General features: G+C 41.5%; 1 protein-coding gene across 1 annotated transcript; it reads left to right on the top strand.

Annotated features, from left to right (window-relative positions):
- The first annotated feature begins 8,101 nt into the window (after positions 1-8,101).
- Positions 8,102-17,674, top strand: LOC116509252 (gastricsin-like). Its single transcript, XM_032218337.1, has 9 exons — positions 8,102-8,124; positions 9,877-10,024; positions 12,484-12,601; positions 12,744-12,862; positions 13,719-13,918; positions 15,088-15,210; positions 16,188-16,335; positions 16,805-16,903; positions 17,519-17,674. The coding sequence occupies exons 2-9, from the start codon at positions 9,902-9,904 to the stop codon at positions 17,672-17,674; spliced, it is 1,086 nt and encodes a 361-aa protein (XP_032074228.1). The 5' UTR covers positions 8,102-8,124; positions 9,877-9,901.
- Positions 17,675-19,267: the final 1,593 nt, after the last annotated feature.

The following is a 19,267-nucleotide window of genomic DNA, read 5'->3' as shown; positions in this document are numbered from 1 at the left end:
ACTCAAGTGGGATCATCTCTAAAATGCTGAAGATGTACACAATGAGAAGGAATATCTTCTCTTTTGCAGAAACCTCAGTAAACTTAATTTAGATTTCCCTCCACTTAATGCAGTTCACTGAGAGTTAGAAGAAAAATAGTGAGCAATGTGTCTGAATATATAGATGTATGATTGATAAACTCCATATGATTTACTACTCAAAGTGTGATGGGAAGAAAACAAATGGAAGAATTAAAAGACTTTTAAGACTAACTTTATAAAAATGAAAAACATTTTTGCAGAAAGTCAGGAGATTCGGACTGCAAGATCAAGTAAAGCTTTATTTTGGCCAAAAGACTTAGACAGTGTCAGGGATGTGCAGTCACTAGAGGCAGGGGAGGCGGGGCCTCACCAGTCTCCTAAGGGAAAAGAAAGAATTTTAAATAATTTTTAAAAAATAATTAAAGCCAGGGTAGTTGCTACCAGATTCAAAGTCACAGTGGCTTGGTGTCTGCTCTCAGTGTTAACTATGGGAGGAGGCCAGAGAACTCGGGGCCTCTTTCGCCTAAGGAATTGTTCGCCTTTTAAAAGTTAAGGAGGAGTTAAAAACCGAAAACTTTCATATGCAAAAGAGGCACTGATTCTCCCGCCTCCTGATCGGGGAGCAGCGAATCATGCCTTACGAGCATGCTTACGTTGAGCACGCTTACGTTGGGCGGACAAGAGGAGAGTTGAGAGAGTTTCCACAGCTGGAAAAGGTGGATTGGACGGAGGGAGGGGGGGGATTCAAATTTATTGTAATTTAATTTGTAATTTTTTTATTGTGAGGTGTGTGCGTGTGTGTGTGTGTTTTCTTTCTTCACAGCGGTGGGGTCGGAGGAGGCAGGGGGGGCGAGGCGGCGGAGCACGGAGGTGGCAGGGACGTTCTCGCCGCTGTGTCCCAACAGGCCAGGTGTCTCGCGTTTATGTCCGCCATAAACGTGAGATGCCTGGCTTGTTGGACACAGTGGTGGCGGGGGAGGAATGGGCTGGATGGGCTGGCTGCCTGGCGAGGGGGGAGCCCTTTAAAGCCCTGCTGCCGTGCCTTCCCAGCAAGACTTCCTTTTGGCTCGCGGTTTCCCTTGCCTGCCTTAACCAAAGCTTGGCGCCCTGCCTCTGCTTTCGCACTCTCCCTCTCTTAGCTGTGCAGCAGCTTCGGCGGCAGCTCTCGGCCTACGGCAGCAACATCGCACAAGCTGTGGAAGGAGAAGGAGGAAGGGGAGGGAACAAGAGAGGCGTTTAATGGGCGTGCACCCCACAGCCAGGACCGCCATTGCCCCTCAAGCCGCGTTTCTTCCTGCAAAGCCCTTCGGAGCTCTCGGGTTGCCCGAAGGGCTTTGCAGGAAGAAACGCGGCTTGAGGGGCAATGACGGTCCTGGCTGTGGGGTGCACGCCCGTCAAACACCTCTCTTGGTTCCCTCCTCCTCCTCCTTCTCCTTCCACAGCCTGCGCGATGTTGCTGCCGTAGGCCGAGAGCTGCCGCCAAAGCTTCTGCACAGCTGAGAGAGGGAGAGCACGAAAGCAGAGGCAGGGCACCAAGCTTTCGTTAAGGCAGGCAAGGGAAACCGCGAGCCGAAAGGAAGTCTTGCTGGGAAGGCGCGGCAGCAGGGCTTTAAAGGGCTCCCCCCTCCCCAGCCAGCCAGCCAGCCCACCCAGCCCATTCCTCCCCCGCCACCACTGTGTCCAACAGGCCAAGTTGCTGGGAGGAGAAAGTTTGGGCTGCAGAGCAGAGTTTGAACTGCCAAGTGACGTGCGGTGAGCTTCATGGCCGGTGAGGGTCCCGCTCTATGGCGGACGCGGCGCCGGGGCTTCAAATGTACTGTCTCAAAGATGCTTTTTTGTACCTTGCAAAGTGCAAATATAAAAATGACTAAAGATCATCTAACCTGCCCTGACCCATCTCACTCTTATGTTCAAATCTCACTTTACATCCTGCCTAAGTCCCCCCCTTCAAGACTCTATTTTTAGCTACAATTGAGTCTTGCCTCTTACTGTGTCTTATTATGATATTTGGCATTGCATATGGCAAGGTTAATATCTCAGGAGTACATATTAGCAATGCAAACATATACAGGATATCAGGATAATGATACATAGCAGTGAGAAGAAAGAGACAAGTGATACATATAGAATGATTCTCAGATCGTACTCTCTGAAGACACTTTCTCCAGTCTCCAGGGTGCATGTTCCAGTCTAATTACTAGGTAAGCATAAATACATCTTTCCTACAGAAAAAGACTCCATTTTTTCCTACACACAAAGGGGTCAAAGGGTCTTTTCATTAGTCCAGTCCTGTAAGGTTCCTGCCATGAACATGCCAGTGAGTGGTTGTAATGGTGCTTTTTGCTTAGGGTTCTTTCGCTTATCCCTGAGAACTGGACCTTCAAACAGATAATGGGAACTTGTATTTCCAGGAGGAAAGTGGAAACATAATCCTGATGAGGATTGAATCGTGGTGGCTGAAATGGCCTTGGGCATTTTTCAGTAGTCAAATTCCCCTCCCAATGGTTACTAATGAGCAGTGGGGTGGAAGCGAGAAGATGACCTTCTGTTGGAAGAAGTTGTGGGCAGATGGAGACATACTGCAGGTTAATTTTACGTCCATGAGTGTCTTTCTAGGGCCAAGGTATACTTCTGATGGACATTGCTCTTCTGCCAGTGATCCTATAGGAATGCCAGGTTCCTGATACTGCTTGACACACAAAGAAGGTGACCCTAGGATTTCCACACCAACAGCTATAGGGCCAACAATGGGGAGGTGGCTCATCCCCAGCCTTTTGAATGTATTATAAAAGCCACCTTGCAACTTGGCTTCTGCTGCTTTGGTTCTCCATCTACCACCTTTCTCAAGGACTATTGTGGCCCTGGTCTTTTCCCAAAGATCTCGCTCAACTGGAACTGCATTGTAAGATGAAGGGCCAGCAGACAAGCACAACCAGCATTTTTGAACTAGGGCAGGGGTCAGACTGATTAATTAGGCTTTGACCCAATTCCAGTATTTTAACATATAGTTCCCTTTTCTCAATTGTTGCAGGGGCCCGTTCTCCCTTTGTTCTATCCCACTTTTTACCGGGATTGTCAGAGGCTTGTCCTTAGGTCTTGGGATGATTGGCCTATGGTTCCATCCCCATGCATAGACAATGCGCCTTTGGCGGGAGTGGACATGTCCCAAAGCATCCACACCCTGTGACCTGATCCTCTCTCAAGGGCAAGGGGGGGGGGTCACTTGGGCATTCTTACAACACTGGGAACTACTGTTCAGGATGTTATCACTTAGCACGCCCTTTGCCAATAACAGGCAATGCCACAAAAAGCTCATAATTTTCCTTTACACAGAACCTACCCAATCACAATTCCCTTAATCTACAAAATCACTACATTAGGAAGAAGGTTAGGGTTATATGTGACTTGGGAAAAGGCAATATCAGTCCTAGGTGTTCCACAAAACCAACCCATATTTGTAAAATACAATGTCCACAGTCCTAGGACTAATACAGCACTACAGAGAGCCCACTCCCAGGTTTCCTCAAACATAAATGTCTCCAGGGGTTTCGTACTGCTGTCTGTCACAATCAATGATTTTTGACTCAGCACCTGCCTTTTTGGGGAGGGGGCGATTCCAGTAGAATGAATATCCAACACAGCAAATCACAATATGGGCAAGCACACTCACTAAAGCAACAGATAATGAAGTTATGGCTATGCATGCTCAACTTTCCATTCCCTGATAGGATTACATCTAACAATTGGAAAGTTGTCTTCCTCCTCCAAATCTTTAGCCGTACGTAAAGACATCAGCTTCCAGGGGTGATGCCAGTAAGTGCTCTTCTGCCCCAAAAGTAGATTGCCCATTGCTGGTAGGACAGTTATAGGGGGCGCTTTATTCAAGTGTACCACTAAGGGATGGGCTTCATCCTGATCTGCCTCCCAAGACTCGTCAGCAACTGGCTTAACTCGAGTCCAATGAATCAAATACTTGGATTCCAACACTCTTACTGCAAGTGGAGAACACCTGACCACAGTATACACTTGGGTTCCACTTGGGTTTCAAGTTCTTCTCCTTTCCAGTGTTTTGCCTATACTTGTCTCCCACCTGAATATTATGACTAGAGGTGCTCAGAAACGGTGGGCTATTTGGATTTCTTTTGCTTGTTTAATTCTCCCACCATTTGACTCACCCATGAGGCCCCTAGTTAGGCAAGAGGGTGGCCAGATTTAGGGCATTTGTCTGTTTCAATGTCACTTGAGGATTATGAGTGAGGAGAGTTTGATACTTATAAATTAGTTGGTTGTCCAAAAGTCAATTTATTAGCTTCCTCTATCAGAAGAGGAGTGGCATTATATTATTCTTTGAGTCCACATACAAATTAAAAGGTTTCTCGAGGTTGGGAAGTCCCATAAGAGGAGCTTGAGACAATTTTTACTTCAAGGTTTCAAACGCTTGTTTCTGCTCCCGCTCCCAAACAAAGGGTTCTTTTCACCCCCCTTTGTAAATTCATAGAGTAGTTTGGCTAGTAGGATAAAAATTGGCATCCATTCCATCCTGTCTTTAGGTTGTTTTGTGCACGACAGAGACAGGCACTTTCTTTTCCAAATAGCCCCATGAGCATGTAAAACTCTAAATACATATTTTCTGTCTGTGTAGACATTAACCATCTTCCCTTTTGCCAACTGGAGGGCTCATCATCTAATCAGGTGTGGGGTTCTAACTACTGATTCTTCCGGCAGGTCTCCTGGCCTCCCACTTTTCTGTCTAAGAGCCTCAGTGAGGAAAAAAATGTGTTTCCTCTTGCCTTTTGAAGTTCCTTCTCCTCTGAAATTTGAGCCTAATTACTATATGCTTTGTATGCTAATTCCACAAGTTCAGAGATGCCTTTCCTGGGCCCCCCTCTGTCTTCTGTAATTTGGCTCTAATGTCATCTGCAGACTGACCAATGAAGATCATATTGACCATTCTCTTATTTTCTTCAGCTGCAGGATCTAATTTGGAATATTGCCTAAAGGTTTGATAAATGCCTTCTAGGATTTCCCCTGGATTTTCATCCTGTTTCTGTTGAATTCGATAGACCTTCCCTAAGTTCTTAACATTTGCTTGAATCCTAACAAAACTAAGGTCCAATAGTTTTGCAGCTGAATGGACTAAGGTTCCCAGTCTGGTTCCTTCAATAACCATGTCCAGTCCAGATCTTTTGCATGATCCTTCTGCAAAGGCTTATTCATGGTTCCCTTCACCAACCTTCTTTTCTCTGGGGTTAATAAAATTTTCATCAGACATTGTATGTCAGCCCAAGTAGACTGGTGAGTTCAGAAAAATGGATGCAAAAAGGACATGCATCTCATCTGGATTTTCTCTATAATTAGGAATTTGATTTTTCCAATTATATAAATTAGCCATTGAGAATGGAGCATATATCCACACCTCATGTAGCTCCCCCTCAGCTCCTGGCAATAAAATTCCCTCAGGGGCAATTTGAGTTTTTATCTCAACTGCTCCCTTGGACCAGGTTTGTGGTCCACTTGATCTGTCCCTTTGGTAACCTTTTTGGTTTCCTTCCTCCTACTTCTTCAGTGTCAACCATTTCATGTCAAAGATACACAGGTGGAGGGCACTGATGTCAGAGACTCTCTCTCTTTTCTTTTTTGTAAAACAAAAACAAAAAACACTTAAACACATCAACAAAGACAAACACGCAAGTTAAAACAACACAGGAACTAAATGTTTCATTGAGACTCTCTTCTTATTTTTTATTTTCTTTCCTCCTTCAGGCTTGTTACCCATCCTGGTAACTGACTATATCTCAGGGTTTTCTAAGAGTGTTGTATCCTGTCCACCCAGGACTACACACCTTACAACTCTTTCTTCTTCTTCTTCTTCTTCTTTGTTCTGGGGTGTTCAGTGTCTTCTCTTTTCTACTTTTTTGGATCTCCCAGCAAGCGCTCGCATATTTTTAAAGATCAAGATGTATAGAGTAACATGTATTGAAAAGGCATTTGAGGAACACTTCCTTCACCACCCATGTTCTATTTCTAAGACACTGTCACCGACCTGGGGTGCCGGAGTATCACGGTCACCTTCAGGAACTGCGATGACTTAACCACCCATACAATTCTAGAGCCTCATTAGGTTACACTGGTTCCATTAGGAAGGGACACTATCCCAGGCTCAAGGGGGTGATCGGGCCCCCTCTTCCACTCTCAAATGAGTGGGTCTACAATTCCCATAATACTTGCCTGCAGGTGTCTTCTTTTCTCAGCTGGTGTTATTTATGAGCTTGTCTTGATCTCGTGGTAGTTCTTGGATCGGTCGGTGTCTACCAAGTGCTCATAGGGGTCGTGAGTCTCCTCCCAGAGAAGCTCTCTGTTGGCGCCTGAAGGTAGGACTAGACGGTCTCAATTGGGCATTGGTTGGTCTATGCCGTCCTCAGCAAAATATCGTTCCTCAATCTCCTGGCTAAGGCTCGCCATAAATGTTGCAGAAAATCAGGAGATTCAGACTGCAAGATCAAGAAAATTTTGGCCAAATGGCTCAGACAGTGTAAACCCACATTTGACATCTGAGCAAGGTTCTTAGGGAGAAGCATATTCTTATAACTTCCTCAAAACAGCTAACACAGAAATGTGCTAAATCATTTTTATTGGCTAGGCTCCTTATTGCTAGGCAGAGAAGCATGCAGGAAATACTAGTTTCATTCTGACATATGTGGTTAAGCCCTATGTCTGACTCGCAAGTGAGATCTCCAACTGACTACTTACAGCAGGTATTGTAGTTTGACATTCAAGTTTCCTGAGTTCAAGCTTCCTGTCTCAAATATGCTTTTTTGTACCTTACAAAGTGCAAAGATAAAAATGATTAAGTATCATCTAACCTGACCCCGACCCATCTCACTCTTATGTCCAAATCTCACTTTATGTTCTGCCTTACCACGGATGGAGGTGTCTTCTAAACTTTAAAAAGATGCTGATGTAGAGTTTCTTTTCTATTTGAAGCTATCTTTAGGCATATTTATTTATTTGATAAATTTATTTGCTGCCTATCTCGCTGCAAGACTACACTAGGTTGCTCACAACAGTAAAAAAAATGAAAAGAAGTGTAAGCCTAATGATAGCAAAAAAGTGAAACAATCAAATAAACAATGAAAATACCGTAATTTGAGATTTAAAAAATGGGAGGGAGAAAGCAGGGAATACGGGGGAGGAGAGGTGGGTTTGCTATCAATCTAATAGTTACTTCCAGTGGGGTATTCCCTCATTGGATCCCCAGGCCATTTGATAGAGTCAGGTCTTCAACCTCTTGCGGAAGGATAGGAGGGTAGGGACAAATCTCACCATGGGAGGGTACCATGTTCCAGGAAGTGGGTTTTAGGGCAGAATCTCTTCTGGATCCCAACAATCAGAGTTCTTTGACTGACAGGATCCATAGCAGGCCATGTGATGTAGAGATGCACACTGGTGGTTAAGAGCTTGAATAATCTATAAGTATAGCTTTCCTGTTTAGCTGCTTCATACCCCCTTGCTAATGTTTCCAGGCTGTTTGTCCTAATGTGAAAGAGGAAAAAGGGATTATAATCTGTGGGCTTCCTTATTTTGGTAAGCCTCTCTGTCACATCTTTCATCTTTGCATGTTGGAGACAATATACATCCCTTGGTAGATTGTCTGATCTACAAATTGCTGATTCTGTTCCTCTGAAAAGTGAGTCACACCTTTTTTATTTGGGGAAGTTTGAATCTTGTCCTTTCACTGGAATACTTGATGAAGTCTCTTCTCTGGTTGTCTGCATGTTTCCTTCCAGCAGGGGAGCATATGAAATCGACTGCTCCACTCTAGCAGGGCTGGACTGAACAGAAACATCAGAACAGAAATCGGGAAAAGATTTCCTATTCAAATTAGTCTTTCTTCCTTTTCGTGCACATTAACAGTATTTGAACAAGCATCTTTTTATTTAAAAAAAGCCTGAAATGCAGAACTTTGACATTTCAGCATTTTAAGGAGCAAATTCAATATTTTGACATTTGGATTTTGAACATATTCACATTTAAATGGGACCTACAGATTTTTTTTATTTGGGGAAGTTTGAATCTTTTCCTGTCACTGGAATATTTGGTGAAGTCTCTTTTCTGTTTGTCTGCATGTTTTCTTCGGGGGGGGGGGGGCGTGAGGAAGCATACAAAATCATACTACTGCAGGGCTGGACTGGAGAGCAAGGACTGTCTTCTTGATTTTTTTTTTCATCCTGTGTGTGACATGCTGCCATTGGACTATCATTAGGGAGTTTATTTTTCCTGATAGTTGTTTCTTCATTACTATTCATGGTGGAAAATCTATGGCATGCATGCCAGAGGTGGCACACAGAGCCCTCTGTGCTGGGACACGTCGCTCCTGGTCAGATCTCGGTGGCATTTTTTCGTGAGCTTCTGTTTCCCTGCAAATGACGAAACAGAAGCTCACGAAATAAAAAGATCTTACCTCTTGCTGCGCTACTGGTGTTGAGATGCCTGCCTCCCACCAGCCAGCTGGTCTTTGGGTCTTTGCTGTACATGCATGTCCGTGCATGCACATGTCAGTGCATGTCAGCATGCATGCCAGCACATGTGCATGGTTACACATGTTTGTCCATGCCAGTGCATGCATGCATGTTGATAAATGTGTGAGGGTATGTTGGTGCATGCAGGCGTGTGCACCTTTCAATTTGGGCATGCACACGTGCACAGTTTGGGCATTCAGTGTCTAAAAGTTTCCCCATCACTGTTTACTATATTCAGTTTGGACATAGACTTCTGCCTTTACTGGGAATTCTTCATTTTCTCTGTTGAAAGTAGTTAGACTTTCCTCTAGAGAAATTACATTGGGCATAGTTTCTAGAACAATGTATGCATTTACACTTTTGTAAATATACACTACTATCTTGCTGTACAGTACTTTTATTTTTTCATAGGATTTTTGCAGAAGAACTGCATCCCCAAATTCAAAAACCGCTCTTCTGTGCTGAAGATTAACTGGATTGATTTTATGTTTTGGCTTAAAAGTAGACGATTAGATAGCATTTTCTTAGGGATGTAGGACTACAGTTAAAGATGTATACACTAGGATAAGCCATTACAACTCCTAGGAGACCCTCAGATGCAATGTTAAAATTAGGAGTAACAACTCTTTTGCGTAGCTTTTATGATAAATAACACCTCTGTTTCTTATGGAGATATTTTCAGAATGATGTAATGCATTTTTGTGTTGCATTAGGTAGATAATTCATCCCATTCCATCTTTTCTCTGCAAAAATATTGAATCAGATTTTTTGGGGGGAGGGGGAGCATTTAGTCAACTGGAATTATGCAGGTACAGCCTTGGTTTCCAGCACTTGGTAGCAATAGTACTTAGACTTATATACTGCTTCACAGTGCTTTACATCCCTCTCTAAGCATTTTACAGAGTCAGTATATTGCCTCCAACAATCTGGGTCCTCATTTTACCTTGGAGAGTTGGATGGCTGAGCCTGCCGAAATGCAGTCAGCTGGCAGTCAGCAGAAGTAGCCTGCAATACTGCATTCAAACCACTGCGCCACTGCAGCTCCTTGATAGAATAGACAACATTAGATAACATTGTGTTATTATTCAAATTTGTAATCCTATTGTAGAAGAATAGAGTTGAAAGGGGGACATTGAAGTGCTTCAGTTTGATTTCCTGCTCAATAAAGAAATGATTTAAATCCTGACAGAATCAAACATAAGTTAACATTACTAATTAAATGATACTGAGTTCTGTACAGGTAAACTCTACAAAATCTCAATGAAAAAAAAACTCAATATGGGAAATGTCTAGAGCTGCCAGTTTGATTCTCTGCTTAACTGCTTATCTCACACAGAGTCCCCTTAAAAAAATTCAAGTCCATGCGGGAAGTGATGCAGGAGAAAGGTGTCAATGAACCACTTCTATACAAGTATTATGATCCAGCCAGAAAATATTTCAATAACTTTGATGTTGTTGATGAGCCCCTTGCTAACTTCGTAGATGTGAGTACCTGGTTAATTAAAAACAAACTATCACAATTTCATTTGATAAAGTAGTCTATAACCTACTACCAGTGATGTGCGGTGAGGTTTATAGCAGGTGAGGCACTGACACGGGTTTCAAATTTTTTTAGACTTGTGGACTTCAACTCCCAGAATTCCACAGCCAGGCATGCTCAGTTCTGATTTAAACTGACAGCATTTTTCCCCCTTGCAAAATAAGTTTTCCTTCATTCTTTTTCTTCTCCCTCCCCCTCTTTCCTTCCTCTCTCCCTCCCTCCCCCTTCTCTCAAACAGACACACGCACATAGAGAAGTTGGATCCCTCTCTCATTCACTCTCTCTCAAACACAAATACAGAAGTTGGATTGGATATATTTTCCAATGGCTTGAAAGCAGCTCCCCTGCCATACCCCCCCTTCCCCTGCTGCCTTCCGATCCGAGCCTTTGATTGCAGGTGGAGCCACATTGCCTTTTCAAACTTGTAATCAGTGAAGCTGGGCTTATATACTTTTATCCAGCTGTGTGTGTGTTTGAAAAGGCAACGTGGCTCTGCATGCAATCAAACTTTTTGAATTCCTCTCCCCTCCCCACACACGCACCTTTTCCAGCTGTTTCAGAGAGGATTTCAACTCTGCTCTTGCCTGCCATCATGAAAAGAAAAAAAAAGTAAAAGGAGAAAGGCATGAGCTCTGAGGTCTGACTGAGCTAGTTGATCCCAGAGAACTCTAAAAAGCCTCTAAAAATTCCCTCTACAGGAGGCGAGAGAACCACGTGCCTCATCTACATAAGGAATTTTGGGGCTTTTAACCCTTGCTTAGCTCTGCTTGAGTGATCATAAAGTCAGACTAAATGAGGCACATGGTTCTCCTGCCTCCTCCTGTAGAGGGCACTTTTTAGAGGCTTTTTTAACCAGTTAAGCACTAAGCAGAGTCAACCACTGTGACTCTGGCAGCAACTAGCTCAGCCTTTTCCCTTTTACATTTTTTTCTTTTCATGATGACAGTGGTGAGGCCCTGCCTCCCCTGCCTCCCCTGACTGCACGTCCCTGCCTACTACTAGATAAAGTAGAAAAAGGTTGGTTAGACTGCATCACCACAAGATGGATTCGTAACTGGCTGACTAATCGCACTCAATGTGTAGTCCTCAATGGAACTGCATCTACATGGAGGCGAAGTATGCAGTGGAGCACCCCAAGGCTCTGTTTTAGGCCCAGTACTCTTCAACATCTTCATCAATGATCTGGATGAGGGGATAAATGGGGAACTCATCAAATTTGCAGATGACACCAAGCTGGCAGGAATAGCCAACACTCCAGAAGACAGGCTTAAGATACAGAAGGATCTTGAACATTGGGCACTATCTAACAAAATGAAATTCAATACTGAAAAAAGTAAGGTTCTACATTTACGCAAGAAAAACAAAATGCACGGGTGCAGCATATGTGGTACCTTGCTCAATAGTAGCAACTGTGAGAGGGATCTTGGAATCCTAGTGGACAACCATTTAAATATGAACCCAGCAGTGTGCAGCAGCTGCCAAAGAAGCCAACACAGTTCTAGGCTGCATAAACAAAGGTATAAAATCAAGATCATGTGAAGTGTTAATACCACTTTATAATACCTTGGTAAGGGCACACTTTGAATACTGCATTCAGTTCTGGTCGCCACTATGTAAAAAAGATGTGGAGACTCTAGAAAGAGTGCAGAGAAGAACAGATATGGGGACTGTAGGCTAAAACATATGAAGAATGGTTGCAGGAACTTGGTCTTTAGTTTAATGAAAAGAAGGACTAGGGGAGACATGACAGTAGTGTTCCAATATCTCAGGGGTTGCCACAAAGAGGAGGGAGTCAAATTATTTCCCAAACCACCTGAGGGTAGAACAAGAAGCAATGGGTGGAAACTAATCAAGGAAAGAAGCAACTTAGAACTGAGGAGAAATTTCCTGAAAGTTAGAACAATTAAGCAGTGAAACAACTTGCTTCCAGAAGTTGTGAAAGCTCCAACACTGGAAGTCTTTAAGAAGATGTTGGATAGCCATTTGTGTAAAATGGTATAGGGTTTTTGGTCTAGGCAGGAGGTTAGACTAGAAGACCTCCAAGCTGCCTTCCAACTCTATTATTCTATTCTATTTATGTCAAGATGAAAACTAGACAACTACATTAGTTGAGAAAATCATAGGCCTGGTTCCAATTGCAATTGTGTTATAATTTGGAAATCTGGGTAACTAACATTAAACACACTTAAATGTACCTAATTAACCATGAAGCAGGTATGAAACTATACAGTTCCTACTTAAAAAACCAGTTCTTCTACATTTTTACCTATCAATATTCCTAAAATATATCATACAATATGTTTTAAGTGTGTACAGACTGTTCTGTTGGATGTGCTAAGTTCTTACATAATCAACATTCAAGTGTAGAAGACCTGAATGATGACCATGTTTTCCTTTTTCTAGATGTTCTATTATGGAGAGATCACTATTGGAACTCCACCCCAGAAATTCATGGTTCTCTTTGACACTGGGTCATCCAATCTCTGGGTGCCATCCGTCTATTGCCAGAGTGATGCTTGCAGTGAGTATTCTTTCTCATTCATTTAAGAATAAAGATATGCATTATTTTTGCCTTCACACCTATTATGCTGTTATTTAAACTTGGTTTTGTTATGGATTAAAAAGTAAAATTTTCTCTCCCCCATTTTCATTTCCATTACCAGGGAACCATCCATTATTTAATCCCAGTCAGTCTTCTACTTATTCCAGCAAAGGACAAACTTTTGCTATACAGTATGGAAGTGGTAGTCTCACTGGGGTCTTTGGCTATGATACTGTAACGGTAAAGTATTTGTTTGACTTTATATTTCTAGCACAAGGCAATATTATTGATATTATACAATGGACAGTATTGGTTTGGTCAGTGAGTGAAATCAAAATGATGATGATATTTAGTAATGAATTGAATCTTGAAAACATTCAAGCCTGCAAATACTTAAATCTCATAGATGTAGAGAGAGATTGGGGCATTTCCACTGGTCTTACCTTCTGCTGAAGTATCATGGGGTTTAGCTAATGTCCTTATATTGCTGCCAAGGCTTTGATGGGCGAAGAAGGGAGAGCTGCTAGCTGGTTGATGTGGATGACACAAAGGGAGTATCAAAAGCACCTTCCAATCCTTTCCAAAGATCACTGGATAGAGGACTGGGCAACAAAACACCTTCACTGTTGTGAGAGGGGAAAATACTAGGAGCTGGTGCAGAATAGGAATTCAACCAGTGTTAGTCCCTTGCTCTGAGAGTCCCAAATAACTTGCCTTCTCTCTTTTCCACATCCAAATCTCTATTTTGGTGCTCCTATTCATTGCGAACACCCTTCTCATGACAGTAGCTCCAGCTGATTGCATATTTATGCGTTGAACATTTGAGAATAAAGGAAAACTTGAATGAGGGTTCTTTTGTTGAATCTATCCATTTGTATCAAAAAGGCTCACATTTTGAAAATCTTTTCAACATTTTTCATGATCAATTGACCACGATGTTAGACAGGTTTCCCATCCTCTAATACCCTGCCCAGTGAATTATTCCTCTATTACAACAAAATAGATTAGCTATCCATAATTTCAATTTTAGGGACTTCTGTTAGGCTATTGTGCTGTACATTTTTCCTATCTTCTGACTCATCCTGTTCCTTTGTAGATCCAAGGCATTCCTATTACCAAACAAGAATTTGGCCTAAGTGAAACTGAGCCTGGCAGTACTTTCGTCTATGCAAAATATGATGGCATCCTAGGCTTGGCCTATCCTTACCTTTCTGCTGGTGGTGCCACTACTGTAATGCAGGGAATGATACGGGAGAATCTGCTTGATGCTCCTCTTTTCAGCTTTTACCTGAGTCGGTGAGTATGAAGTCTTTTCTACCTTTCTTGTTTTAATTTGGCAATTTTAGTTTACTACAATGATTGTATCTCTTTAAAAGGAAGACAGAGAGAGGGAAGTTTTTGAATATAACAAGTTTACATTGCTACGTAGTACCAATACTAGGTAGCACTGAGGAAGAATGGTTGTTCTAAAAACGTCCAATCAGTTTATGGCAGGTAGAGATTTGAACACAGACCCTTTTTCATAGTGATCATTAAAGTCTCAGCCGCTCTAAAGTATTACAGAGTCCTAGCCTTGAAATGTTGCTGATGCCTTTGTTTTAAAATTATGAGAAAAATGCTCCTCCAGTTGCTTGATAATTGTTTTCCTATTAAAATAGATTCTACTTTGTTTACATTATTCTCAGGGTGATTTAGGATTTCTTTAGAGCAGGGGTCTCCAACCTTGGCAACTTTAAGACTTGTGGACTTCAACTCTGGGAGACCCCTGCTTTAGAGTTTCAGAGCTTTAAAAATGGTTCTTGAAATTACTGATATAAGATAGAAAGTATTATTATTTACCTTATCATACTTGTCCTTTACTCTGTGTAGCTCCTGATTTCACCAGATGATCTCACAGCTCTCTTTAACACTTTTCAGGGTGGATACAGAGAAATGAAAAGACCTATTAACTGTCATCCTGGACAATAGTTTTAAGATATCAGAGTCAGATTCTAGATTAGTATTTTGAAACATTTCCTAACTATAAGAGCAGTTTGATAGTTAACCAAATACCCAGAGAGGTGCTGGGCTCCTCTTCAACAGATTTGTTAAAGGAGATCATAATGAGTGACCAGTCATGACTGGTTTAAACCAATGTAAACCTGGTTTAAACTGAATTCCATTCAGATAGGGAGAATGGATTATCTAAACAGCTGTTTCTGTGGTTGCATGATACTGTTTCTTGGCGCAAGACCAAGGGTGTCAAACTCAATATCATTGACGGCTGCATCAGGGTTGTATGTGACCCGGCCGGAGGGCGGGGGAGAAGGGTGAGTGTGGATGAGGTGGGCATGACCAGATCGATGTCACAATGAAAAGATCCTCACACAAAGGTCCATCAATCAGCTAAAAAAGAAACATTGGTATGAACCAGCAATATATCTCAATAAGATTCTCCTTCTGACTTTCTCCATTGATCTTATTAGGAAGCCAAGCACGGAGGATGGTGGTTCACTTATATTCGGAGGAATTGATTCCAGTCTCTACACTGGTCAGATTAACTGGAGTCCAGTCACCCAAGACTTTTACTGGCAAATTGCAGTTGATAAGTAAGGTTGTTTTCAGAAGTAATATGTGTCGAAGAGCTTGATGGAAAACCAACAGAATCTTAAGTCTTATATGAGGAATAATTCCTTGGAGATGGGATTTTGAAATCTCTACATCAAAGGACACTAGTGGGGCCCCAGAACCACTCAGAACGTTGCAATTGGTAGTTTTTGATATGACAGAAGGCAAAAGTATTAAATGGAGAGGTATCCAATTGAACGTGATAGCAATAGCACTTAGGGTTATATATTGCTTCACAGTACTTTACAGCCCACTCTAAGCAGTTTACAGAGTCAGCATATTGCCCCAACAATCTGGGTCCCCCTTTTACCCACCTCAGAAGGATGGAAGGCTGAGTCAACCTTGAGCCTGGTGAGATTTGAATTGTCAAATTGCAGTCTGCCGGCAGTCAGCAGAAGATTCTCTGGCTTCCTACATCAATGCCTCTCTGATTCTACTAGTAGCAGCTGGTCAGCAGTCATTAATTTTATACTCTACAAATACGCCTTTCCAGCTTGCTTTTATTTCTGGGACAATACAGTGTTTCCCCAAAATAAGATAGGGTCTTATTTTCTTCTGACCTCCAAAATAAGCACTTGGCCTTATTTATGTGGAACTCTTATTATTTTTGAGGTGGAGGAGGCAGCAAGCATGGTCACTTCATGGCTGCTGTTGTGTTGCAATATTTTCGAGGAGGACTTATTTTCAGGGGAGGGCTTATTTTAGCGCATGCGCTGAAAAACTTATTATCTGGACAGGTCTTATTTTCGGGAAAACAGAGTAATCTTTTTTTCCTCTTTGGAAGTAACCCCGCTCCCCCCATGACTCAGGGCAAGAAAAAAACCAGGGCAAAAGAACAATCTGATTTTATATGAAAATAACCATAGCTGCTCCTGTTTTGGTGATGCCACTTAATACCTGTTGAACAATTATGGAAGAAGAATATGACAGCAAATATCTCTGGACTTTCTTTCTCTAGATTCATGGTCGACAACCAGGTCACCAATTGGTGCAGCCAGGGGTGCCAGGCGATTGTGGATACTGGAACATCCTTCCTCACTGTTCCTGGGCAGTTCTTTGACAGCTTGATGCAGCACATTGGAGTCCAGCAAAACAGCTATGGCCAGGTAGGGGAAAGCTGCTATATGCAGGGACAGGGAATATCAGCAAGAGATTTGGGATACTCTTATTGTGGGTATGAAAATATTTCCCAAATGAATCCAATATATGATGATGCAAAAACTGACTTCCTTAATACTCATTTCATTTATCCAGGCAATGGGAATTGTGAGGTGGGATGGGAAGAAGGAGGTTGCCAGAAAATGTACAGCTATCTGGCAAGACCTACAATATATGGTTGCTAGTTCTTACTTTAGCTTTGTCAAACCAAACCAAACAAGATGCTACTGGAGGTTCAACTCCCATCCATCTGCCAGTATAGGGAAGAGTTGGCTTTTTCTTAAGGCTAAATCAAAATCAGAAGGGGAGCAGGATGTTGTGTAATCTACTTACTTATTTACTGTCTAGTTTATCCCTTAGAATATTGAAATTATGGTTTTTGTACATTTTCTCTATATATTTTTTCCTATTCTATAGTATGTGGTTAGCTGCAATAACATTCAGAACTTGCCGACCATCACATTTGTCATCAATGGAGCTTATTTTCCTCTGAGTCCATCTGACTATATTCTTCAGGTAGGTCATTCTTTTCAATAGCTGTTTTCATGTTGGTCTTAGGTATCTGAAATTACCTTGTATCAGGCATTTGCAACTGCTCTATAGAAAAGTATAGCACATCTGGATCTCTTCATGACATTTTATTCTCGTTGCTGTCCTATGGAAAAGCAGAGAACATGACTTTGAGATGCCCTCATGGGAAAGCTGAAGAAAGGAGCTAAAAAGTTGGCAAGATACTGTGATATATAAAAAAGATATGGGGCAGCAGAAGGTGTAGAATGGTGTAAAGCCTTGAAACATTTAAAAAATAAATATTTGAGAGGCTTGGGTAATTGAGGCCAACAATATGTCTCTTGGTGGTCCATATATTGAACTTTAGATCATACTTTTCTTGTAGGTAATTGAGTAATAATGAACTGAGCAGGCCTAAAAACGTATTCTTTAAAATGAAATTTGCAGACTAGTGGATAGTTTTGTGATTAAAAATCTTGGCAGTTATATGTGATTACAACTGTAGAGAGTTGGAATACTGAAAGTTAAACTTTGCTTTCTCAAGTTAACTGCCTTGGGTTATTTCTGATATTTTGCCTTAGCCCCAAAGTTTTAATGTAGTATATGCCTTTTTCTCAACAGCATTCTAGTAACGATTGCCAGATTGGCATCATGCCTACTTACTTGCCATCCCAGAATGGGCAGCCTCTGTGGATCCTTGGTGATGTCTTCCTGATGTCCTACTACTCCGTGTACGACTTTGGCAACAACCGGGTTGGCTTTGCAACAGCAGCATAAACATATCCAAGAGTCTTTTCCGGGACTTTTCATCTGCAAAAACCTTCCACTAAAAGTGATAATAAGTCAAAATTGGTTTCCTTCCCAAATTAACTGGAAGCAAATAAAGAATGATGATGCAAAAGACAGTCTTGTGAGTGAATTTTTACCTGGCCAACTTGACAGCATGATACAGGAGAGATAGTTTGAAGAAATATGGCATCTCAATGTTTTCTCTGAACAACAGAATTGTTCTATTTATTATTTTTTTAAATCTATCCCTATTCCAGGAGCTGAAGAAAGACTATATAATATTTTCTTAACATTTCTTCTTACATCATGTTATAATTACATCCTCGTGTAGTTGCCTTGAATAGACATAACTGCAACCAAAGACTTCCTTTTTAAATATAGAAATAAAATTAAATATTGGTCCTAATAATTCCTTTAAATTCAATAAGAAAGAAGGAAAACCTATAGGCTAGTTTTCTGTGGGGATCAAATCTGGAGAGTACATACTGAGCATATACCAAGACAAGCATCAGCATGTCATCAATTTTGCTAAAAAATTACAGCTTCCTTTATTGATCTATCATTTTAAGAAAATGGCCGTACATTGTGGTTTTCCTGCAACCCTTTTCACATCCTTTTATACATCACACTAGTGCACTGATTGCTGCTATGAAATTATGCAATGATAGATTATAATACTGAAGAGTCTACAGTATGGAGAGTATTCCACATCAACACCTTTTCATGAGTACTCACTTAAGTGGGATCATCTCTAAAATGCTCAAGATGTACACAATGAGAAGGCATATCTCTTCTTTTGCAGAAACCTCAGTAAACTTAACTTAGGTTTCCCTCCACTTAATGCAGTTCACTGAGAGTTAGAAGAAAAATAGTGAGCAATGTGTCTGAATATATAGATGTATGATTGATAAACTCCATATGATTTATTACTCAAAGTGTGATGGGAAGAAAACAAATGGAAGAATTAAAAAGACTTTAAGACTAACTTTATAAAAATGAAAATCATGACTGGAGGTGTCATCTAAACTTTAAAAAGATGCTGACTTAGGGTTGCCTTTTCTCTTCTATTTGAAGCTATCTTTGGGCATATTTATTTATTTGATAAATTTATTTGCTGCCTATCTTGCTGCAGGCTATGCTAGGTAGCTTACAACAGTAAAAACAAAAAAATGAAAAGAAGTGTAAGCCTAACGGTAGAAAAAAGTGAAACAATCAAATAAACAATGAAAACACAGTAATATAAGATTTTAAAAATGGGAGGGAGAAAGCAGGGAGTACAGGGGAGGAGAGGTTTAGGTTTTAGGTTTATTAGATTGGGTTAGGTGGGTTTGCTATCAATCTAGTAGCCACTTTCAGTGTGTAATCTAATGCGTGGGGAACAGACAAGGAGCCACATTCCAACAATGCTGGACTTTAAACCAACATCCAGTTTCCGGCCGACATCTCCTTTTAAGGGAAGTAGCCAATTAACCAATAACTTTAAAACACATCCCAGACTGGGCATATCCCTCAGCTGGAAATGAAGAAGAGCAAAGTGGACTCTGTGGCAGGTGCTCAATAACAGGTGCTTCATTCTGCACT

Source organism: Thamnophis elegans, chromosome 5 (genome assembly GCF_009769535.1).
Source record: "Thamnophis elegans isolate rThaEle1 chromosome 5, rThaEle1.pri, whole genome shotgun sequence".
Classification (NCBI taxonomy): domain Eukaryota; kingdom Metazoa; phylum Chordata; class Lepidosauria; order Squamata; family Colubridae; genus Thamnophis; species Thamnophis elegans.
This window is presented reverse-complemented; position numbering and strand designations above follow the sequence as displayed.